Source organism: Nanorana parkeri, unplaced genomic scaffold (assembly GCF_000935625.1).
Source record: "Nanorana parkeri isolate BGI_ZX_2015 unplaced genomic scaffold, ASM93562v1 scaffold225, whole genome shotgun sequence".
Lineage (NCBI taxonomy): Eukaryota > Metazoa > Chordata > Amphibia > Anura > Dicroglossidae > Nanorana > Nanorana parkeri.
In genome coordinates this window covers 426,971-452,372 of record NW_017306493.1, presented here as the reverse complement: position 1 = coordinate 452,372, position 25,402 = coordinate 426,971, and the positions used below count along the sequence as shown (strand labels likewise).

At 44.3% G+C, this 25,402-nt stretch overlaps 3 protein-coding genes across 3 annotated transcripts in view; 1 reads left to right on the top strand and 2 right to left on the bottom strand.

The window, feature by feature from the left end:
• Positions 1–13,682, bottom strand: part of LOC108786742 (apoptotic chromatin condensation inducer in the nucleus-like) — a 35,687-nt gene extending 22,005 nt beyond the window's left edge. Inside the window, exons 1-2 of the mRNA XM_018556099.1 lie at positions 13,506–13,682; positions 18–80 (exon numbers count right to left, since the gene is read on the bottom strand). Coding sequence (XP_018411601.1) covers positions 18–80; positions 13,506–13,643 — 201 coding nt within the window. The 5' untranslated portion in view covers positions 13,644–13,682. The remainder of the gene's footprint in view (positions 1–17; positions 81–13,505) is intronic.
• Positions 13,639–21,306, top strand: CUNH14orf119 (chromosome unknown C14orf119 homolog). Its single transcript, XM_018556126.1, has 2 exons — positions 13,639–13,867; positions 20,915–21,306. Exon 2 carries the CDS (start codon positions 20,918–20,920, stop codon positions 21,263–21,265), a length of 348 nt encoding a protein of 115 aa, XP_018411628.1. The 5' UTR covers positions 13,639–13,867; positions 20,915–20,917; the 3' UTR covers positions 21,266–21,306.
• A 2,720-nt stretch (positions 21,307–24,026) lies between these two features.
• The window catches only part of LOC108786741 (leishmanolysin-like), a 16,979-nt gene continuing 15,603 nt past the window's right edge, over positions 24,027–25,402 (bottom strand). Inside the window, exons 13-14 of the mRNA XM_018556098.1 lie at positions 24,906–25,150; positions 24,027–24,081 (exon numbers count right to left, since the gene is read on the bottom strand). Of these exons, the coding sequence (XP_018411600.1) occupies positions 24,027–24,081; positions 24,906–25,150 (300 nt within the window). The remainder of the gene's footprint in view (positions 24,082–24,905; positions 25,151–25,402) is intronic.

Here is a 25,402-nt window from a genome sequence, read left to right as displayed (position 1 = left end):
CAATGCACCATACATACCTGAGAGTTTGGCTGGAACCCAGTATGAGTAGATTGTTTCTGGAGGTTTTCCAGCATCAGTGCCTAAAAAAGAAAATGATTAGGTGAAGATTATGAGAAAGAATTACAAATTTCCTGTATAGTTGAAATACTTTATGAAGTTATAAAGGTCTATTTACATCTATGTGTTGTGGTTAGGATGATACAACAACACAGAGCAACACTCCTGTGGTACCACGCATATAGCATCCCAATAACAAAAAGTAATGGAAACCTTTTATTTTTCTCTTTTTGGATAGCTTAGGGAAGGGTTATAGCATCTTTTGCATGTGTCCTATTGAAGAGATTTCTCCATTGCTATTCTAATAATTGTATGTATTACATTAGAACTTTTTATTAGTTTCATTGATTTAAAATAATATGAATTGAAAAACTTCAAGCCAAAATAAAAAAATAACCAAAATGTATTTAAAATAATACACCAAAATGAATATTGACCTGAGAATGATTGCTCTCACTCTGAAGCACACGGCGATACCTGACAATCGTTGTTTTTGTACGTTGGAGCATCAGAATGTGGTTCCTTTAGAATGCATGCAATCGCGGGGAACTTTACTTTTTTTTTGGTATTTTTACTTTCATTCTATTTAACTTTTTTTTTTACATAACTATATCACAAGCCGCGGCTGTTTGAGATTGAGGTGTTAAGCTCTCCTCACTGCAGGGTAATGGGGACACAGAGCCCATGAAACAAGCAAAATCAACTAATCGATAATGAGAATCGTTGACAAAGATTCTCATTATGGATTAGTTGTTGCAGCCCTAGTTTTGTCTATAGGTAGCTTAAAGGAGACTTATGTGGAGAGTTAAATACTTTCATTCCCATAATTAGAGCCGATGTGTGACACTGAAGCTGTCACACGTCGGCTCTATAGATCGGGAAATGAGTGATCACATACTGCAGATTTCTCATTTGCCGATCTTCTTCCTGCAGAGAGCTGTGACCGTCAGTCACGGCTCCCCGCAGGGATTCTTCCCCTCCCCTCTCTGTTTCTCCAGCACTGACTGGAGGGACAAACGGGGGAGGGGGTGGCCACAGCTGGCTCTAAAGAGGCAGTGCCAGCTGTCAATCAGGTAGTGGGGTGGATCCCGAAAATATTGTTGGAATCTGTCCCAGGTACAGCACGGCTCTGTGCTGTCAGCATACAACCGCCAACTGCCCACTATATACTGAGTTTTAGGTCACAGGAGGACATAGTATATATCCTCCTGTGACCCTGAAGAAAACTATGGCCAAAAAAGGTTTGGCCATAGTTCTTGACTTTTTGGCTGCCAGACCAAATTTTCAGTTTTCACAAAAATTCCAATTATTATTTGAAATATTTATAGACACCAAGAGCTATACATTTTCTAAAAGCAGAGGACATACAGAATTAAAAAAATTAAAAAAGGATTGAAATCCCTCTTCTATATCTTACACGATATTTACACAACATTTTCTGTAAAAGGCCTTTTTTTTGTGTGCACACAACAAAATGTAATCTCCAACACTTCCATTTAGACATTAAAAAAAAGGATTGTTGAACGGGACATAAACACAATCAGTGAAGATTTGCTATGTTATATGGAAAATGTTGCTCGTGCTTGAGCTGCACCTTGAAAAATGTACCGCTTGTCTGCAGTTCCTCCCGAGAAAAAGCAGTGTACTTCCTGGTATGTAATGTGTATCCAGCCTCTCAGTGTATATCTGCAGTGCGTGGATCTAAGACATTGCTGTCTCTAAGTGCTAGTCTCAGGAGATGTGCAGTGAGATTTGGTGACATACCTATGTGCTGCTGACTGTTTTCCTTGTTCAAGGCTCTGACATGTGGAAGCAAAAGCCCTGCTTCTACCAAGATGGCTGCCTCCACACACAGTGCAGAATGGTGCATGGTAAGTCAGTAATGGGGAAAGATCAGCTGCATAGAGACATCAGGCAATGCTGGCCACACGTTCTTTTCACTCCATCTGCCTTTTTTTGGGCACAGCTCCCAGAGTTTATTTACACTTGCTGTACACACTACTCTGATGCAAGCTACAATAAGAAATATACCGAGGCTGAAAATTGCATGCACTTGTGAAACCCCCATAATTGTAGGCAATGCATCAGACACTTAGGCCTTATTTATATGGGCTTCGGCTTGAATCAGACTAGTGTGTACAGTAAGCTTTTGCAAAGCTTTCAGCAAAAATTTAAGCTGAGAGTGATGGGCAGATGAAAGGCAGCACTACATAAAAGGGATTTTTTTCACGTAAGCTTTGATTGCATTATCAAAAACAACTCTAGTATGTATTCCTATTACAGTACTGATGTTATAACGGGATATTATATGCTGGGACTATACAGCTTCTTCAATAAAGCCTACCTCCATAGCCCAATATCACATCTTCTTCACAGCAGCACCAGAGGGAATGGCAGGTGCACACTGGCCGAGCCCAACTTGCTGCAGAATCAGCAGTTATAGACAGAGAAAAGTTCAATCGCACACCACAAACTTTGCTAAAAGGTTTACTGTAGCACACAGGTACACATCATATTCACAATGTGTACCTGTGTGCCACAATAAACTTTTCAGCAAAGTTTGTGTTGTGCGACTGGACCTTTCTGTCAGTAACTCCTTTAATAAAGCATTTAAAGCTTGTTTAACCTCTTAGTGACGGGAGACGTACACTGTACGTCCCCATCATTAAGTGCTCAAATGACTGATCACATACACTGTACGTGAGCAGCTATTTGGGGTTCTATGATGTCAGTAACTGCTGAGTATTGAGGCATCCATTAATGAAAGAGTTAAGCTTTTAAAGACACCTGATCCCTTTTAGTGATCGGGTGTCTGACAGCTTCCCGTCCAGCTGTTGTAATTAAACTGCCGACCGGGAGCTTTACATTCAAACGATCGGCCGTCTCCAGTGATTATATACCTCCAAAAAAAAAAAGCTCTATCGGTCCATAACATTTTTTAACATAAATCGCAAGGGTTATAGTCCAGTCATGCGGACTGGTTACATTTTTGACTAACTGGTGAGACACCCTAAAATTTTTCAAGCCGTGTGTGTGTGAAAATAATGAAAATCTGCAATTGAGCTGCAGATTTGTTTTTCACCCTGTTCAAAAGTATGTCGCTGTCACTAAGTGTCACCTGGCATACAAGGTCACTATTAGCTTTTAGAGAAAAAAAATTTCAATGTTAGCTTTTAGTTTTAGGCTGAGGAGTACAAAAACATTTTTAAAATCCTAGGACTGTGAGGCGTTTCCAAATAAATGAATTTATTTTAATGCATTTATTTTTTTTAGCTGTGCTTTATAAAAATAATAAGCAAAACTGGGGAAAAGTGTTTTTTCCTCATTTTTTTATATTTTATTTGTCCTAAGTGAGGAGTTAGGTACACGTATATGATATAAATATATAGCCCCATCTGTCCTGTTAAAAAACAATATATAATATGTGCGGGTGCACTTAGTAAGAAAGTATATTACTGCCGTGGAAGAATCACACAGAAAATTTTTTAAATGTGCGTCGGCCATTAACAAACTAAAAAAAGCTCAGTCATGAAGGGGTTAAAATAGATCAAGGTTCAACCCCAATAGAAAACTGCTACACACATTTTGCAAAGCTATAGCAAATTGTTAAACCTGAAAATATCTGTGGACACAAACATGTTGTCTGTGTCCCCTTTAGGGGGATTTGCCCTCTATTTGGCCTGGTGACTTATCACTGAACGTAAAAGACAATCCCAAGTTTTTGGTTGTCATCAGAACAGATATAGATGGGACATTTTCCAAAAGGGCACTACTTCTGGTGACCCTGCTGACCACCAGAGATTTCCCTCTTTTTGGAGAAATTTACTCCTACTTCATGTTGTGGCTATTGGACAGGAAAGGAAGGGAAGTTTTCCCAATGGGACACAGATGGCCCATTGAAAAAAAAAAAACCTGACAGGGGTCATTAAACTTCCCTTACTCAATCCAAAACGGAAAAAAAGTTTTGGCTTCATTTCTACTTTAATAATCACCTTACCCAATATGTATGTTTTATGGGTGGACCTAGGATTTGCCATACTAGTCGATGTGGGTGTAAATGAATGCAAGTCCTTGTTCACACCAGAGGCGGTTGTTAAGCGTATTTGTCACCACTGAAACCTCAACACAAGCCTGTAGCTGGAAAAAGTTTTTTGGTGCAGATCAACACAATTTGCCTCTTTTTCTTATTGAGTCTATTGGGGGCAAAACGCACGGATCTGTCCCCAAAAAAGCTCATGCGCCAATAAAACGTAATAAAATGCCACTTGTTAGTTCTAACCAAAAAGGGGTAAATAGTGCGATGTGCCGGGATCGGTGCATCAGCACTGTACCTGTCAGCAGACACCAGTGGCCGTTTAGTGTGGTTTGCTGGTGTGAATAGACCCTAAATAAAATTGCCATCCTAACTTGCATAACTGCTGAAAAAAAATCACACAATACTAGCCACTGAGATAGGAGGCAGGAGCCTTTATTATCATTATTATTACTTTTACAAGTTTACTCTTCACAAACCCAGTTTCTCACACACCAGCAGTCAAACTTTAGGCACCACAGATGGGAGGGTCATCGTAAGGCTTACACACTTCAAAAGGCCAGTTTGTAACACCATAAGGGAACACTACAAATTCCGTTTATGTCTGCACCCTCCAAGGGCTAAAATACATGGGAAGTTTTCATTTCAACCTGTAAGCAGTTATGTCGCCTTACTTGATGTGTATAAAATTCAGTAGTTTGAAAATAAGGCAGTTTTCTGGGCATACAATGGGGGAGGCACTTACAATAGAGAAGTTTATTTGCAAGCAAATAGCCCACTTCAACAACTCACTAAAAGGAGAACTATGAGGTGAGTTATTTTCACTCAACATCATGGTTCGAGCCGACAAGTGAGAATGAAACTGTCACACATCGACTCTATAGATTGCTCACTTTCCTATCATTGCACTGCAGAGAGCCGTGACTGTCAGTCACCACTCCCCGCAGGGATTCCCCCCCTCCAGCGCTGACTGGAGTAACGGACGGGGAGGGGGCGGGCACACCTGGCTCTTCCTCTATGTAGGCAGAGCCAGCTGTCACTCACGCAGCTGGGTGGATCTCGACAGCATTGTTGTGATCCGTCCCTGTTGCGGCGCTCTCAGTGTATAGTGAGCTGTAGCTTGCTATATACCGAGGTTTGGGTCACGGGAGGACGCTAGTACATGTCCTTCCGTGACACTGAAGAGAACTATGGGATAAAAAGGTTACCACATAGTTCTCTTCTAACAAGTTACACAGTTACTGCAATGCGTGTATAGCAACGCACTGTAAGTCGGCCCGTTAATTTTGCTGCATTGCAAAGGTTTGTTGTAAAACCGGGCAAAAGGAACTGCTTCAAACGAGGCTACCATGAGAACTAGTACTCTTATGCAAAAGCAGAGTGGGGCAGTGCCTTTATAGTAGGCCTCCACCAACCACTGATACTTCCCACTGCTGTGCTGTCAGAGCTTGGACAGAGTTAACAATCCTTTCACTTCCCATGATGATATTCCAGCCTGGCGATTGTTTATTTTTAGGCCCAAGTACTGCATCCTGAGAGGAAGTGGAAAAGGCCACATGCTTTCCCTTACCCGGAAGTACTGGGTATTTCCAAGGGTTCCGACAAGATAAAAGGAGCTGCGGTAAGGGAGGGGACTCAATTGAAGAGCCTGTCACCTTGCCAGGGTCTTCTCTGTAAAGGGAACTTTTTCCAGCTTCTTGGCTGTTATGCTTACTCACTTGCTTTACTACTTTGTGTCCCTTACCCGGAACAAGCATGTAGATAAGGATGTCTGACTTCACAAATGTGCATGTTTTAAAGCCTTGGTTCTCAACTGGTGGGTCGTGACCCAAAAGTGGGTTGCGACCCCGTTTTGAGTGGGTCCCCGCAAGCCTTCCACTTTTCTAGGTGAGAGACTCCTCAGCCTCCCCCTAGCGCAGCACTGTCTGTTAGGTACACTGACAAAAGCGCCTGCCACCCACAGTTCGTACGTCCCCACACCGGAACGCGTGGTACCCTAATGCCGAGCGTTCTATTGCAGTGCAACTTGGGTTGCAACTTAACGACCAAGGACAAATATGGGTCCTGAGGTCACACAGGTTGAGAACCACTGTTTTAAAGGATGACACACAAATATTGGCTGCACTTGTAATGTTTGTCCTCTGAATTTTGTTCATCAATTGGGTTGCCCTCAACATAAGGTCCAAACGAACCCCATGAATCATGCCTGTCATGATAAACTATGCCCAAGCATACCCTTTTCCGGTTGTTTTGGAAGCATAATATATACTTTCATATTACAAGGCCATCAATGATTTAGACAAAAATAATAGTGGTGTATACAGATACTCAGAAAAGGACTTGGTCAGCTAACGAATGGGAACAAGCAAAATAGGAGCCATTGCTGGAAGGAACTTATCACATTCCTTGTGAAATCAATCAGAAAATGAGAAAAAGAAAAAAAACAGATGTAGGTTTGCACCAATCTTCCCCATTCAGCCCCATTCCCTAATGGGAAGATAAAGACTCCAAATTCCCTCAGGTGTCTTTTCATGAGCTTAGAGGCCTACAGAAGGCGCAAATCATTTTGTTTCAGATGTTTTATTTCTTTGTTGCTTTCACTGAGGATTTTAATTCAGGGTGTTAGAAGTTGTGTTGAGGAATTTGGACACAACTAAAAGAAAACAACATACCACACAAGAAAGCATTCTACATTAGCAACAGATCAATAAACTAGTCTCATATAAATACACGGTGAGGATATAGGGAGATTTAGATGATTTTCCCTTACTGGGAACTGTTCCTGGCCTAAAGGAAGTTCTGAGAATGTTGTACTGACATCAAGGGATTCAGTAGCAATTCCACACACAATTATTTCTACACTGAGATATAAAAAGATTACACTGAAGCGGTTTATATGATAGCATGCATACCCCACTCAACAGCATTGGAAAATGCTGTCACTAAGAGGTTGCTGCAAAGCAATCAGGAGGGGTGCTACTAAATATCCAGATTTTTTTTCCCCCTCTGCTTTTGTTCCTTCATTGACCTGTTGATCCTTACAGTAAAAGACTCTCTGTGCTTGGGTGACAATGCTCAGACTGTATACCAGTACATGGTATGTGCATCATGGTGCACTGCAATGCCTGCTAGCCAACAGTGTGTTGGTGTGGCATTACAATGATGGGGCTGCAACATACTGTAGTAAGATTGGTGTTACTGTGATACACTGGTGTATATAATGGATCTACTGATAGTAACTTATGTGAGGGACTCGGAAAAACAAAAGCTGCTGTGCTAATACTAGTGACAGACTGTATGTCATTTTTTTGCCCATAGTTCCACTTTAAAAAGCCGTGTCCATGCATGCTACCCTGACAAACACAGGCTGACCATCTGTATTCTATGTACTTACAGAAGCACTCTCTTGCCACAATTTGAAAGTGCAAGTAGAGATATCAGTGCCCCTATTCTGATAAAAACATCTGACATTCAGGACACCCTTGCAATGGGCTTACTAGGCAGCAGCTTTCAACTCTGATCTTGGAAGATTTTCGTACCTTATGTACACTGATGACGTAGGGATCCAGAAGTCTGAGGAACTGTTGATTTTCACTCAGATAACAGCCCTGATATCTCTGCTTAGAACTTTAAAACTGCTACTGCACAAAGTGCTTCTGTACATACATGCCAGAACCTGTTTAACTCTCATATTAGAATGTGGCTTGGGGGTCTGTTTAAAGGAGAACTCCATGATTTTTATTAACCCTTGCAGTGGGGCTATCCCCCACACTGCAAGGGTTAATAGAGAACAATGGGGTAACCTTAATATCCCATAGTTCTCTAACCCCCTCCCGTGACCCAAAGCTCAGTATACAGCGGGCTATTGCTTGCTATATATTGAGAGTGCCGCAGCCGGGACAGATCCTGACAATACTGTCGAGATCCACCCAGCTGGGCGATCGACAGCGGGCTCTGCCTATCTGGAGGCAGCTGCATCCCTCTATGTATGATGATGAATAGACATAGACGAGTCAGGTGTAAAATGCTGCGATTATGAAATAATTAATTTTAATTATTTTCCTCCCCTGAGATGATGTGCATGGTCACATGTGCCAGAGTTCTAGGAAGTAAATGGAGAGCTAGTAATCTGCCCTTAGTAAACATGGCCATAAGGAAATAAGGAATGCAAATAATACAAAAAGCCAGCAATGATCTAGAAGTATTTGTTTGTAGATTGTCATTACTAAACATTTCTATAGATATGGGTAAAGGTCCGTTTTTAAATCTATCTCATGCCCCCTCCCCCCATGTAGGAGGCAGTGTTGCACTCTGCATCATTACACTGTAAGTACATGGTGCCGTAGTGATGCCCCCTAAGGGGACGGGTCCATGATACCCTGTGAATGCCCTGCACTCACAGTATATCCTTAATCTTTAGTCTAGACACCCAGCATCATTCAACCTGAAAGACAGACGGGGGAATTTATCAAACTGGAGCAGACAAAATCTGGAGCAGCTGTGAATGGCAACCGATCATCTTCTCTGTAGTTTGTTCAGTTAAGATTTGAAAATGAAAGAGAGAAGCTGATTGGTTGCCATGCACAGCTGCTCCAGATTTTGTCTGCTCCAGTTTGATGAATTCCCTTCAGACTGTCTAGTGGTGGAAATTAATTACTGTTGGGGGGGATAAAACAAGCTCACAAACTAGTTTTAAAATCGAAACGTCAGGTGGTGCAATATTTTGTAGAAGTGATCTATGCAGAGAAAAACAATGGCATCCTAATGCACTACCTAGCAGGCATGAGTTGCAGCACCATGCAGTGAAAAAAGAGGGATGCATTACTTTTTTGTGGCAACACAGAACATGCTCACCAGAAGGTACATTGGGCTGCAGCTGGGAAACGATGGCAATGCACAAGCGCACCTAGCGAGCAGTGAGATAGTGTACTCTTAATGTATGGAAGACATATGTTTAGCACAACGCTATAGTCTTAATAGGCCCTAAAGCAGGGCTGGACAAATCCCAGTAACCACGTAGCCAATGCGCCTTAAAAATTATAGCTGGTGCCTAACTTTTGAGGTTTATCTAGTTGTTGTCAATGGAGCCGACTTCTAAAACAAATCCTGCTGGTTCCTGAATTCCATATTAACCTGTCCAGCCACCCCTGCCCTAAAGGACATTAACGCACATCTGTACATAAATGCCAATTTCATAACACTTATTAGCCCCCACCACACGAGAAGAGGAAGAATTCACGGGCTATTGTTTAACGTTAACTCTCAATCAATGAGCTATAAAAGGTTTTCTTTCAATTAGGTGTTTTGGGCACCAAAGTTTTTTACTATTAAATGAGTGCCCACAATTTTGATCCTTTATATATTCTGGGGGGAATTTGTCAGTACTGGGACAGAATCTGGAGCAGTTGCCCATGGCAACCAATCAGCTTCTCTTTTCAGTTTGCTCAGAAACAATTTGAAAATGAGACAGAGAAGCTTATTGGCTGCCATGCACATCTCCTCCAGATTTTGTCTGCTCCAATTTTGATAAATTCCCCTCTCCGTATTTAATTAAAACAGTTTTATCTTTTATATTTTACCAAAAAAAAAAAAAAAAGATATACTGTATATGGGTAAAAAAACTGTTTGTTTGTTTGTTTGGGTGCACTAAAATGAGTCGTAATACGTTTTTTCTTAACGACAATAAAGATTTCATAAACATTTTTGCAAGTCTTGTGAGGTATAAATTGCAACCACCAGCTTTTTATTCTACAGGTCCCCAGCTTTCAAAATATACAAGGTCGGAATTTCATGTGAGTTTACAAGCCAAAAGTATGCATTTGAATGTGCAGAATGTGTGGGAAAAACAATTGGTCCAGCAGCAAAAAGCTTAAATATCTCATACACAAACCAGTTTAATTTCAAATGTGAGCTTCTGCTCATTGAAAAGTATAAATCACATGTTTATATCTCATCTTGCAATGCATTGTAACTGTACTGTCTTCCCCTTATTTTGTAAAGCAATGCACAAACTGCTGCTATATAAATCATGTCAAATAATATTAATCGGGGTGGACACATAAACATGGAATTCGGGAGCCAGTCTGCCCAATCCAGGGGCCAACTTCATGAACAACAACTAGGGAAAACCTTAAAAGTTAGATGCCAGCTGTCATTTCTGGGCTCCTGCACACGGGCATATTCCTGGGCAAATACAGATGTAAAATCAGAGATTGTACATGCAGAGCCCGGGAGCCGCAGCTGCTGTGGTTTCCTGTCCACAGCAATGCATGGACAGAAAATGCTATACTAGCGGGTATGACCATAAAGGCATTTGTATGCCCACAAGTTTCGCAGTTGGAAAATGACCCCCCTGCAAGTGCAAACCCCGGTACCAGTGTACCCCAAAGTACACCGTCCCTGTCCATACATAACTATGGACAGAAAAGCACACCAGCTGCAGTTCCCGAGTGCCACAAAACCAGCATTATTTTAAACTGTATTTGTTCTGGAATATGTCCGTGTGCATTAACCTATAGTCCCCATTCACACCTAGGCATCTGGTTGCTCAAAGGTAAGCATGACAAAACACTCAAGACAAGGAATCACATTCATTTCTATGGCCTCTGTTCACACCAGAGCGTTTTGTCACAAGCAGAAAAACACCTGTCGCTGGAAAAAATACATGAGCTATTTTTTGGCAGATTATAGCAAGTTTTGTCCCATAGACTTCCAATGGGAAACTTTGTGCAACAAAATGCACAACAAAACACTTAGGTGTGAAAAGGTGCCATAGAAATGAATGGGGTCCTTGTCCTGAGCATTTTGTCACACTTAGCTTTGAGCGACAAAATGCCTAGGTGTGAACAGAGCCTAAGGTCTCGTTCACACCTAGGCGTATTGCATATGCGCGACCGGCGCTCGGTTTTCTACCACGATTCGCGTTTCCGAAGGCTACTTGGCTGTATCCCAATGGAAACGCGCTACAAAACGGCCCAAAGTAGTACCTGTACCTTTTCAGGCGTGGGCCATTTTGTAGCGCGTTAGGGACGGGCGGAAATACGCCAAGGTGGGAACGAGACCATTGAATACAATGGGATTTATATTTTTGAGCGTTTTGTAGAGCGTTCGTCGAGCGTAGAACGTGCTACAAAACGTTCAGGTGTGAACGAGGGCTAAAGGTAGAAACACAAAAAAAACGGGGGCACCTGCCCTAATGTAGATAACTTTAATAAACGGATATAAAAACAAGAGTTATACTCAATGGAAGAATGTCCGTGAGGATCTGAGGAAGGGGGCATTCCCCAGAAACGCCTTAACCAGGGCAAGGCATGCAGTATAATGGATCGGTCATCTGTCTGCAGCTCTTCTGTGCCGTGTCTGTTTAGTTCACTCCTGGACTGCTGATATCTTCTCTATACTGAAGGCTCACTGACATTGCTTCAGTGTGAGTATAAAACTGGCCATACACCTATAGATTATATCTACAGCTTTTCTATAGTCAGATGGAAAAAGTGCAACAGATTCCTCCATCTATGCTAAGCTGTGTGGATGGAGGAATCTCCCGCTGGGCCCAGCTTCAGTATCTTGCTAGTCGGCCCCGCTGGCTCTCATAATACCTGAGCAATGCTGCATCCAATCAGATTGTTCAGGTATTTTGACAGCCAGCAGGGCTGACTAAGGATACTGAAGCTTGGTCCAGCGGGAGATTCCTCCATCCACACAGTTTAGCGTAGATGGAGGAATCTGTTGCACTTTTTCCATCTGACCACAGAAAATCTGCAGACAATCTATAGGTGTATGGCCAGCTTTACTGTTGTTTTAATATCCATTTATTAAAGTTATCTACACTAGGGCAGGCGCCCCCGGTTTGTTTTGTGTTTCTGCTAGATACTCCAGGCTCCCTGACTGAAGCAGGACTGCCTACCTGTGGGATTCTCTTGTGCACACATCTCAAGCGGAGTGTTATTCCTGGCGCTAGCGGTACTCACAACATTGTAGAGCCTAAAAAAGGTATATTGGCTACCTGTACAGTGGCTGAATGGTGAGCAATTCTGGCTTGCAGCACTGAGGTCCTCGCTTTGAGGACTTGTTCACACCAGTCCCGGACCAGAACATTTGTTGTCCGCACCTAAACTGCATCCCAATGTATTCCTATGGTACTTCGGGGCTCTGTTCACACCAGTGTGGTCCGTTCTGGTGCAGGGTAAAAAAAAATACTGCATGCACTATTTTTGTCTGGTTTGGAAACACATGCAACACACTGGAATGCACCTGAAAGCCCATTCAGACTAACGCTGGGACACATAAAAAATGCACCACACTTGCAGAAATGCATCCAGATCTGGTCCGGACGTGGTGTGAACAAGCACTGAATGCAGGTTTGGCCAGGGTACTATCCGCATGGAGAGTGCTTGGTGGTAGGAAATCTAAATGGGCCCTAGCATGTGAGATGAGATAGGGCACTCAGATTGTAAGCTTCAGGAGCACATGGACTGATGGGAATGTATACTATGTAAAGTGCTGCATCAGTTCTGGGCACTATATAAACACAGCCACGGCTAACAAGGCAACATATGCTTGACATGAAGCTAATGCTTGAATAGGATTAACCAGGATCACCTCGTTAAAAACTCAAATGGCCAGAACAGCACATCTTCCAGGAGGGATGTCAGACTGGGAAATCGTTCCCCATCTCCTGAACGTATTTATTTCCATATGGCTGCTACTAGCAGCTACCTGTTGGTGTAGAACTATCCTACTGACTCAACATGGGGCGATGACAACAGTATTATTAGAGAGATTAAGCCAATGTGCAGCCATAACACTGATCATCACAGATTCCTGACATGTAATAGTCCAGGTAGCACGGCTGCACAGCCGGGCCTAACTGGTACATGCAACCCTAATACAAAGCATTGGCATATGTCAAACCAACTGCACAAGTTCGCCATCATAATTTTCTCCATGTTCCAATTCTCCAGCTACGCCCTTCACCAACTTAAAATCACCAGCTACACCGAGTCAGAGCTCCAATGTACACAGGGCCATGCAGCAGCCTCAGTCAGAGAACATCACACTTGTACTTAGTGTTTATACATTTCTTCTCTGCTGAGGCCACGATCCCGCAGGTGCGCGGGCACGCGGAGGAAGGGGTGGCGCTTGGCAGACCGAGAGCGCGCGTCCGTAACCGACGCTTAGCGGCAAAGGGCGGGAAGGAAGCCTCTTGCAGCAAAGTGCGCACGCGCAGCCCTCTGCCAACCGCAAGCGCGCATGCACAAAACAGCTCCGAGCTCTGCGCGAGCGCACTGTGTCCGCCGATAGGAAGAGGAGGGGGCGGCGGGAGCGCGCAGGAAGATTGTTGTGGGGAGTGCGCGTTTCCGCGAGAGGTGCCGTTATACCGTAGTAACAAGCAGGATGTTGTGAAGCTACTTACCCCTTTTAAACGCTTCATGAGTGTGTTCTTTGCGCCGCTCTTAGCTAGTCCTCGCTCTTCAAGTGCCGCTCTTAAATCGGTGACCCGAAGGCTGTCCAGCGGCCTCCCGTCCAGCGTCACGTCTTCTAGTTCTGCCATTTTGTACGTCTTTAGTCGTTCCAAAACCTGGCAAGAACAAGGAGCACCGACTGCGGGGCGCTAGACGACCGAGTTCGGCCGATCCCGCTGCGTGACGTCAGCCTCGGGCACTTCCGCCTCCGCGCTCGGGTCCAGTCGGAGAATCTCTTTTTTTTCCCCCTCCTTCCTGTTACCTCACGTTCGTTTAGTCGTGAGTCGCCGCCCACATCAGCCTCACTTTCGTGGTAAGTAGTGTTTGTTTTGGACTTACTAGAAAGTCTAGTACAACAGCGACATCTAGGTGGTCATTTGGGGTAATGTCCATTGCTCCGAGGCCTGTGCCGTCTACAGCAAAACTACGGGATTAAAGTACCCATGTGTTCTAGAAATTTTGTAAAAAAAAAAAAACCCGTTCTCTCGAATGTGTGCGTAATTCGGCTTTGTGCTTACAGTATGTGGACTCGTGGTCTTTGTTATACTAAAAGAAGGGAAATTACATAGAGGTGTTAAGGGGGGGCATCCTCCACGCTCAAACTATTGTGGAACTGCAAGTCCCATGAGGCATTGCAAGACTGACAGTCACATGCATTGCTCCCAGTGGCAGAGGCATCATGGGAGTTGTAGTTTCACCACAGCTGGGGGAGCTGATATGCACCAATACCGGTTTTTGGGTATAGAGTACGAGTACCGATATTTTGCTTTCGGTACTCACCGAGTATTGGTGCTTACATTTGCATGGAGCAGGCTTCCCGGGCAATCAGGAAGCCGGGCAGCGGGTAATGAGATGCTACCCGGCTTCCTGACTGCCAGGGAAGCCAACTCCATGTTGTTTGGCAATGGCTTGGAAGCCGGTTTCCCAGCCAATCAGCTGGCTTCCTGGCCAATCAGAAAACTGGGAGGCGGGTCATTAGTCGCTGCCCCGCTTCCTGATTGCACAGGAAGCCGGCTCCATGTTCCCCTACGGCACTGCCGGTCAGAGGAAATCTTCCTCCGACCAGAAGTTACGGTATTGGAGAAGATATCAAGCATTTGGGCGAGTAGAAGTACTTGCCCAAATACTCTATCTGTGCATCCCTAATCAAAACTGTATTGGTCTGTGCTAAATAGCGCTTCTGCGTGGTCCCCAGACCACGCTGACCAATGAGTGCTTGCAATTTGCGAGCAAAATTCAAAATGCATAGGGGAGGACTGCGCTGGACAGTACGGGGTAAGGACAGTACACCTGTACCGGCGGAGGGTAAGCACTGTTTGGCGAAAGGTAAGTATAGTCGGGAGGTGGGGGGTTTTGGGAGAGACGGGGGCCAGATTTGATCGGATAATTCCATTTTCCCATATTACCTGGGAAAGTGAACTTGCCCTTTAATGCACATTGTGCGTTGGTGAGAGTTCTGCTGCCTCGCTGCCACAATATGGCACAATTAAATGGCGGCAGCACTCAACGCACACACACAATGTCCTATGCGTGCGTTTATTTGCATGCAGATGGCGGGGGCAGTGGGGTTGGTTTTTATTTTATTTTTTACATTGTCATTTTTTTAAAATATAATTAATTATTTTTTACTTTTTCATAACTTTTTTTTAAATTTTTATTATTTTTAACTTTTTTTTCCCCCACCTAATTTTATTCCTATCACATAGGGATTTAAAATCCTCTAACTGATAGTTTGGAGGTGGCAGGTTCTCTTTATGGAACCTGCCCTCCAACACAGAACTGATGTTCTGTGTAGTTCTTGACAGCCGAGACAGGTGGCGCTGTGATTACAGCGCCACAGTCTCAGTGATAACACAGAGCAGCCGAAACACGTCCGTTTTTCGTCTGCGGGCTCTATTGATCAGATCACTTGAAAACGAGCGGCGGCTTCACACTGTACACTTAGCTCTGCTTGTCCGGAGCCGGGCTAAGTGCATGTCCCAGGCGTCAGGCGATAGGAATTCCACACCCCCGAACAACTTAAACCTGGCCACCCTTGGGGCGTCAATGCTTGGCCATAGGGGATAAGCATTTAGTTAGTAGTGCTCCCCCTTCGGGCTGGCAACAGCTCCAAGAGTGTTTACCAAGGTTCTGGCCCCCGTTCTGGTGATGCTGAAGACCAGGGGCATATCCGAAAACTTGATCAAGGCAGCAGCAATCCTTGACTTGCAGGCCAGCCTGCAGCTCATCCTACACTTCCTGGTGAGTTTTAGAGGACTAGTACGTTTGTAAAAGTCTTCTCTGGTTCAGATGCAACAGCACGTAACTGAGCAAATCCTTGCTATTGGATTGGCAAGGGTTGTCTCGTGCCAAGTAACAACAAAACACTTGGAGACTACCGTTCCTGAGCAGATGCATTAGAGGGGTGCCGAGTGTCATGGTGTCATCTTTTGAAGCAGTCTCCTTTGCCTAGTCTAATACCAACATCTTACAACAGAACATACAGTCCTTGACAGGGAGATTTACCTTCTACCACAGACCAAGGTGTTTCTGTTGTGGTGCCTTTGATAGCCAATGGCATCACAGAGTCGTTCCTTCCTGCCCCTCTGTTAAAAGGTCCTCACCATGGATGTGTGCGTCTCCAGCTAGGATGCATGCTGGGCACCCTGATGGTGCAGTATTTTTGGATGCAGTTTGTCTAGTGCTGTGTTATTAGATGCCGCAGGTGAAGGCTAGTCCACTTAGGAACCAGGCTAACAATGTCATTGTGGGAGCTTACAAAAGCCATCAGGGCAGAGCTAGAAGCCTAGCCTCAGTATAAGTGGTACATCACCTCTTTTGACAGATGAAAAGTCAGGTCCCAGCTCTGTCTGTCACAATCTGGGAAACCTAAGCACAAGGGTAGGTAGGCTTACTGAGTGGCTTGAAGAAGCAAGCTGGAGTGAACCCTGAGGTACAGGGCTGAGGACCCAGAAACTAGGAGTCTGTGTGGTATCAGACACTGCGCCTCTAGTGCATCCATAAGAAGGCCCAGGTCTTCCACAGAGCCTCTAATGGTGAGGATGATTGACTGCTGGACACCGTCCAGGTTGTGGCCCTCTAGCGCACCCTCGCAGACTCAGGAAACTGGTTGCAGCCCCGGGGCTTAGGACACAAAGCCTGTTCACAAACAGCAGTACAAGATGCAGAGGGCCGCAGGAGTCCAAACAATAGTGGGAAGGGAACACAAGGACACAACAGGGCTATCCGGAGATAACAGAGGAGCGAGGCTCCAAGGGCAAACAACCATACAGGAAGAAGACAAACTCACAGGTAAGCAGGATCTCACGGGGAGCACAAGGGAATACCAGGAGACACAAGAAACAAAGCAGTGATCCAAGGCAAAATAGTACACGGGGGTCTGGTCAATTGTAACGACTCGTTGTTCAAGTGAGCTGAGCATTTAACACTGAGGTTCAGCGTGGTTTGGCAGGGAGCCGAGCATCTGGGACAGGAGGCAAAACCCGGCGCTGAATCATGGCACAGAGGTGTGACGCTGTCAGCAGTCCACATACCCTTAGTGGAGAACTGGCATAGGACTTTCTGAATCATCAGCACATTGATCCTGGAGAATGGTCACCCCATCAGCAGGTTTTCCTTCAGATCTGTCAATGGTGGGAAACACCAGACGGGGATGTGATGGTGTACTAAAATCTTAAGCTAAACTAGTTCATAGCCAGAGAAGAGACCCACTGGTAGAATTGGCGGATGCCCTGTTAACTCTTTGCATGCAATTTTCCCTGATATAAACGCATTTTCACCACTGAAACCACAACTCCTGTGAAGATCAAATCAGAAGTAATCACCAGCATGTGGAGAGCTCTTGATTGGCCAAGTAGAGCCTGGTACTTTGACCTTGTTTCTCTGGTTGCAAATGCTTCATGGTCGCTACCATTTCACTGGACCTTGTTTCTCAAGGTCTAATTCTCCATCTTGTTTCTCAGTAGCTAGATTTAATGGAATGGCTATTGATTGTAGCCTAGATACTGAGAGGGTGCTCTCTGACTTTATTTTTTTTGTCAGTTTATATCAAGCAGTCACTATGACTGCTTGATAAATTAACTTTTTTGATTTTTAGTTATTAGGCTGGTCCAAACTTAGGAACAGCTAACCTTAGAGACTGATCCTGACAGCATGTCAGAATCAGATCTCACTAAGGCCCCATTCACACTGCGCAAATCGCAAAGCGCGCGTTTGTCGCTCTTCAATGCAAAAGCATTGAAGAGCGATATCGCGCGGTAAATAGCCGCGATATCGCGGGAATTCCCGCGCGATAAATCGCTCAATGTGAACGGGGCCTAAAGGTTTCTGATGGTGCCCAGAAGATCAGAAGTGATAAATTTCAGGCACAGAGATACATTGTAACATTGTGCCTGAAATGTATCACACAGCTTCACAGACATGGGCCAGTCTAACGAGCTGTCAAAATGAATAGCAGAGAGGTGACTCACTCTGCTACCTCTCTGCTCTGCTGATCTGGTATTTGTATGTAACGGCTTTCATTAATGAAACAAAGAAGCTTTTACAAAAGCTTAACTATTTAATTAATGAGTGCTTCAATACTGAGGCATTAGTAATGAAATGTAACCGCTGAGAATCAGCTGTTACCAGCTTTACAGAGCCGCAAATAACTTGTCACGTATAGTCAGGGCTCGAAAAATCCACTCGTCTGTGACGAGTTGGCGGATTGATATCTGCTGTACTCTCCCGTGCAGACCGGAACTATTACTTAATTGTCGGGCGCCGCGGCCCGATATTAATGCGCCGGCCCGAAAGTGAGGAAATAGTCCCCTCTCTCCCCGGGCCATACCACTTTTATCGGGGAGGCCGGGAGAGAGGGGACAGTTTGACATTATGAGGTTCCACAGGCTGAACCACAAATTCCCCCTCTAGTTCTCTCTAATGCAGATGGGCCGGTCTATGCAGAAATTACGCCGCGACCCACTGCAGAGGGTGTTGTGACCCACTTTTGGGTCGCGACCCACGAGTTGAGAACCACTGATCTAGATTAGGGATGCACCGATACCGGTATTTTGGTACCGAGTACCGATAATTTTTTTTCGGTACTCGCCGATACCAATTACTGAGTAACGGAAGTCCCATTCAGGAATCCAGGTGGCGTGTAATGACTCACCACCTGGCTTCCTGATTAGCCGGGCAGCGTGTAAAGAGTCGCCACCCGGCTTCCCGATTAACAAAAAAGTCCCCTCTTACCTTCGTATGTGCAGCCTGTCATCCCCCGGGGCCTCTCCAGCGAGAACGCGGCCTTTGTCCGGTACCCAGCCGGAGCCGTCTAGCCGGCCAATCAGGAAGCGACGCCCTGCTTTCTGATTGGCTGGGAGGCCGGCTCCATGCTCTCTTGTCATGAGATGACGAGGGAGCATGAAGCCAGCTTCCCGGACAATCAGAAAACAGGGCGTCGCGTCATTAGACAGCTCCCGGTTTCCTGATTGGATGGCTCGGGCTGGGTACCGTACGAAGGCCGCATTCTCGCTGGAGAGGCCCCGGGGGATGGCAGGCTACACATACTAAGGTAAGGTAGCCTTACCTCATGAGGCCAGCTTCCGGTCAATCGCGAAACCGGGCAGCGTGTAATGACGCGTTGCTCGGCTTCCTGATACCGGAAGTACTCGTGCTAGGCATCGGAGCATTTGGGCGAGTACGAGTACTTGCCCAAATACTCGGAATCGGCACCGATATCAATACTAGTATCGGTATCGGTGCATCGCTAATCGAGATGACATTGGTCTGTGCTTGATGGGCTATTAGAGCTAGAATCCAAAGAGGGTTCTAGGCAGAAACTAAAATTCCAGAATCAGAGTCTAGGGCCAGCTTTAGACAGCGTTCACAGAACATTTGTCCTAATTAAGAAGGTTTTCCACTCCAATGTTCTGGCGTCAATTCACAATTTAGGATTTTCCTTGGCAGCAAGCATTAATCTCCCTTGTGGCGACAGAGAATCATGAATACCTGACAGTGGCGTATATACACTTAAAAGCGACCCTGTCACTTGTAAAATAAGCCTTAGCTGTAAATAACAAAATAGCATATATAGTCACCTTTCCAGCAGCCGTGTCTTCAAATACCTGCAGTTTGCTGCTCCCTAGCTGGTGCAGGTATTCAGTACCTCTTGCCACTGTGGTTCATCCTGCCAGCTGATACCTTACTACAAGTTTCTCTAGTTGGAGCTTACACAGGACTGAGGGCATTCTCATTGGGTAGCCCTAAACAGGAAAAATTAGGTAAACAAAAGAGTTACATCAGAAAGTGGCACAGATGAGTGTTCTAGCTGTGTAAATAATATAAAGAATTCTGTGCTGTCTTCCCTTTGCAGGACAGGATGTTGACTTCAAAAATGTTAAAATGGAGTACAGGTTAGTTTACATGGAAACATAAACGACTATGGGGCTCTGTGATTTGATGCTGTTGTGCATTCTGAGGAGGCGGGAGCAGAGTGCATGTTTTAGGCAGTTGACAGGGTAGTAACCATCTGACTTCAGGTGATCTCTAATCTTTGAAGAGTTAAGCTGGCCCTACACCTATAGATTATCTGCAGACTTTCTATGGTCAGATGGAAAAAGTGCAACAGATTCCTCCATCTACGCTAAACTGTGTGGATGGAGGAATCTCCCACTGGGCCAAGCTTCAGTATCTTTCTAGTCGGCCCCGCTGGCTGTCAAAATACCTGAACAATCTGATTATTATTATACAGGATTTATATAGCGCCAACAGTTTGTGCAATGCTTTACAATGTAAGGAAGACATTACAATCTATTTCGAGACAAGATGGTAAGGAGGGCCCTGCCCTTGAGGGCTTAGAATCTAAAAGGGAGGGGCAAGTGATACATGAGGTGGTAGCTGTGTGTGGATGAATTGTTTGTGAGAACGTGATGGTTGAGTGATTGGATGCAGGCATTGTTCGGGTATTTTGACAGCCAGCGGGGCCGACTAGCAAGATACTGAAGCTTGGTCCAGTGGGAGATTCCTTCATCCACACAGCTTAGCGTAGATAGAGGAATCTGTTGCACTTTTTTCCATCTGACCATAGAAAAGCTGCACATAATCGATAGGTGTATGGGCAACTTTAGGTTTGCACCTAATTAAAAGGGAAAATATACATGTTTCATAAGCCTGCCTGCATGATTATGATTGGAAATTAAATGTTCACTTTCTTGCAGTCCAGACTGGTTTTCTTTAAAAAATAGAATTGTTTCTTATTCCATGTTTTTAAGCCATACAAAAGTGTTTACCTTTTTTTCTTCACCTAAATTTGTACTTTAATTTTGAAAAGATACCTAGTTATGTTTCCTTGTCTTCAGGAGTGTGTTCCTTTGTCTTCTAGGCAATGACAGAAGAGGCTGTCCCTATTTCGTATGTTCCTGCACAGGAGATGCGCTGTGTTCTACACTGGTTTGCACAATGGACAGAAGCACAGCGCAAACATTTTCTTCAGGATTTGCTGTGCAAGGCTGTGCCTGGCAAACTGAGTCTACTACTTGATGGACTGGGCTCCCTGAACCTTTCCCCTCCACCCCCTAGCCTATTTAAGTGCCAGATAAGACTCTGGGATCAGTGGTTCCAGGGCTGGGATGAGGATGAAAGGAATGAGTTTTTACGCCGTTTGCAGCAGCAAGAACCAGATTTTGTGGCACTGTTCTATAAGGAGATGACCGGAACAACAAGCAAGGTCTGATAACCGCAGGAGCTGGAACTGGTCCTGAGAAATTAAAATGATATTCCAGCTTTTTTATAGTCACTAAAGAGAACGGTGCTATTCTGGTTCAAATAAAAGAGCATTCCTGGCTTTACTAATTCCCACTGCCATCTCTTCACCATTTGCCATATCTTGACTGTATGTAACAGATTAAAGTGTATGTAAAAAATGGTTAGAAGGTTGTTATTGTTGGATCAACCCATCAGTTCCTGGCTCAAGGGGTTTGTCGCATCATTATCACAAAATCCACATCTTCCTGCCGCTTGGGGCTCAATGATGTGTGAACAACCACCCCGGAATGCAGGCTACGATCCCTCTCATTCTCAATAGGTGCAACATATTTCATCTAGCAAACATTTTTTACACAGGCAGAAAAAAAAATACGAACTTCTTATCACATGAGAGCTAATTATCGATGCACAAGAAAGACTGCTTAGGGTTTTTTTGTTAAAACAATGGTTTTGACCTCATATGAGGCTCTCTGCGGGGTCTGTGTATGGGTGTCTCTCTCTCAAATGCAAATATGTGAAGTTTTTTTTGTTTTCTTTACAATTAATATATATTAAAGCTTTAATTCCCTTCTAAGCCACTATCTGTTTTTTCAGTTTCCGTTTGAAGGCTTTTTAGCTGAGACCTGTGTTACAGCCACTGGCAGCCCCACTGCAAGGGTTAACTATGTAAATAATTGGAGTTCTTTAAACACGGGGGATTGATCAAAACTGGAGCAAACAGAATCTGGAGCAGTTGCAACCAATCAGCATCTCTCTCCAGTTTGCTCAGTTACGATTTTAAAATAAAAGAGAGAAGCTGATTGGCTGCAGTGCAATTCTGCTCCAGATTTTGTCTGCTCCAGTTTTGATAAATCCCACCACCCCAGCATCTTTGCTGGCTTTAACTTTAATAAGGTATTTAAGAAAACATGGTGGGACATACCTTCCATCATGTTTTACAGACCTCCGGTTACAAAGCCAATTGCAACAGTTTTTTTGGGTTTTTTTTATTGCTGTCTATGTCCCACTGATCCCTCTTTTTGTTATGGTGACCATTGTCATAGAAACAGAAAGCAAGAGGAAATCCAAAATTCTAAAGTCGTCATTTAAGGTGCCCATACACCTTACGATTAACGCACGATTTTCATCTACGATCGCGTTTTCGTATGATAATCGCACCGTTGATGGGAAGTGCACAACCGCAATTACTTTACAACCGTTCGACTTTTGTCTTTCCAGCAGGCTAGAAAACTTTTACCGAATCGTACGAAATTTGATGGGTTAGTGGCGTTTTTGTACGAAAAAACAAGAACACTGCACATGCGCAAACGAAAATCCGTTCTGTCAGTTGACGAAAGGTGATATCGGTAACGAACGCTAATTGAAATACACAATGGTCTGTGCATGATGGGGCAGTTGTACGAAAATAGAATGACGATTCGATCATTGTACGAAAATAATCGTGCAATGGTTGTAAGGGGTATGGGCACCTTAATACAATCCTCCAATAGGGACATATGTTTTGATGGCAGTTGTCTGAGAAGGAAAATCCCCTCACTTTGGAGATATTTTCTTTATTTTCCTGTTGCATTGCCAGGACAGGAAGTGTTGAGATGTTTCGAGCAGGCCACAGATACCTATAATAACCTGATACAGGCTTTACACTTCCTAATGAAAACTAAAATAAAACAAGATTTATTTATACAAACACTTTAAAGTATTCAAAGTGGGTAATGTGTAAGCAATTCCTTTGATGTATAGGTGCGTCTTATGTCAGCTGTTTTTTCTTTCTTAGACGGCAGCTGGCACATGCTCCCCTTGTAGATTTTCGTCTTCAACATTGTATATGTCCCTCACTTGCATATTCCGTATCCTGTGTCTGCACCAGATGAAAGAGATGATCAGCACTGCACAGAAAAGGCCACATATACAGCTTCCAATAAGAGCAGCTTGATTGAGCAGGTAATGATGAGAATCAGTGGTCAGCAACCTACAGCAATGGAAACACATTATCCACAATTAGGGTTTTCAGAAATGTTGTGCTGAAACGGGCACACTTCAGATGAAATGAAGTCAAATTGTTTACCTGATGAGGACATGTGAAAACTGAGGAGATTCATAGGCGATAGGATGTGTGAGGTTCATTAAAAGTTCATAAATAGGAGTTTCTGAAGCAGATGGAGGGCACTTCCTGGGCTCCTCAGGTCTAATGCTAAATGTTAAATCCTCATTTGGCACAGCGGACACATGCAATGAACACCTACACAAACGAGTACAAGAAATGGTTGATTTTTTTTTACGCAAGGTGGTTTTTAACTTTGCTAAAATTTTACATGTGTTTACAGTGTTTGTATATTTCTAATGCACAGTTGATGGTACTTATTCAAAGGTGAATCATTTACCTGCTTCTATAGTTAGAGGTTTTGAGATGTGACTGGTATACTGTATATCTTGAACCTGATTCTTTTTATACCATATAAAATCAAAGCTCTGGGACATGGCTTTAAGAACATATTTTGTTTTTTGGGCCAAATGTTCTGGCTTTGTCTTGTGCGTACCAGGGAGGTGTGACTGCAAAAAATAGTGCATGCACAATTGGGGGCGTGCCTGCAGTGCCATTCACTTGAATGGCGCTGCCTCACCCCCTCCCACCCCAGAATGCAAGGAGACTTTATGTATGCGATCCCTTGCGTTCCGGGCACGGGACAGTGCTGTAGACGCGCAGGCTGGTGGAAACAGGCCCTGAAACTTCATGTATGCGATACCTTGCGTTTCGGGCACGGGACAGTGCGGTAGACGCGCAGGCTGGTGGAAACAGGCCCGGAGACTTTATGTATGCAATCCCTTGCGTTCTGGGCACGGGACAGTGCGGTAGACCCACAGGCTGGTGGGACACAAGCCCTAAAGAGGAACTGTAGTGTGGCCAAAGGTAGGCAGATGTGCAAGACTGCTTCTTCTGGGTTTGGCTTCTTATCTGTTCAGCCGTTGGGCAGCCATTGATGGTGTAACTCTTGTTCGTGAATGCTGGAGTTACATTGTCCTGACACCCAGGCCAATTCTCGGTATCTTGCAGGTGTAAGCAATGGGCTAGGAATATAGACTGCACACACACCGCAGGCAGTGTGCACAAGAACAAAAAATTGCTGGGAGCAAGGGAAAAACTTTTTTGGGCAGAAAAGACATGCAAAGTCTCTTCTACCAGAAAACGACATTGTAGCACTTGTTTAGTTCTGCTTTAATGAGAAAACATAAAGATTTCTTATTTACATTTTAGAGGTCGCTAAAATATATATTAATATTCAGGGCCGAATCTCCCACAAGGCCACCGAGGCACGGCCTTGGGGTGGCAGGGCCCAAAGGGGCGGCAGGGGTGTGGCATCTCCCGACACCCGGGACATGCATTTCCGTGCGCCGGGTGGGTAGTTGTTTACTACATTAGCCCTGCTTTAGGCAAGCAGGGCTAAATGTAGAGCCGGGAAGCCGGTCGTTCATTTACAAGTGATCGCGGCGATGGTCGCCATGATAACTTGTATGCAGCAGGGAGAGTAAATCTGGCCATGTTAATATTATGTATTTTATCTACCTGCATGTGTGTGCATCTATACTGTACGTTATATGATTTTTCTCACCTTCGCACTCCTGCGTGGTGTGCAATGACTCCAAGGACTTCATCCATTAGAAGTGTTTTCTTTTCTGAGGTCCATGAAAGGCCAGCCATAAGGGTAACCTGCACCCTGATGTCCTGGCGAGTTGCAGGCTTATGCATGTTTAAGGCTGGGGTTGAGGTGGAAGTAGAAGTTGGAAGAAGAGGTTTTTCAAGTCCCAAGCAGAGCCGTCCATCTGGGCACAATAGTACACCATCAAAACCTGCCACCTGTGTGATATAACAACCATTTATAGCTTGAATCATTCGTAGTATATCTTTTACTTATTATTGCCTCGGAAACAAGGCTGTTGCTTGTTTCTTGATTTATTATATTGACAGTGACTTTTTCTGCCTCATTTTGTGTCCTGGTTTAAACTTTTTTCAACTACTAAAAAAAAAAAAAATTGCCTTGGAGTAGACAATTTTTTTTCTTATACTATACGGTCTGGGTCAGTTGTTTTATTATATATATATATATAT

Excerpts from the sequence above, each read along its gene's own strand:
- CUNH14orf119 (XM_018556126.1), top strand. The coding sequence starts at position 20,918 with ATGACAGAAGAGGCTGTCCCTATTTCGTATGTTCCTGCACAGGAGATG.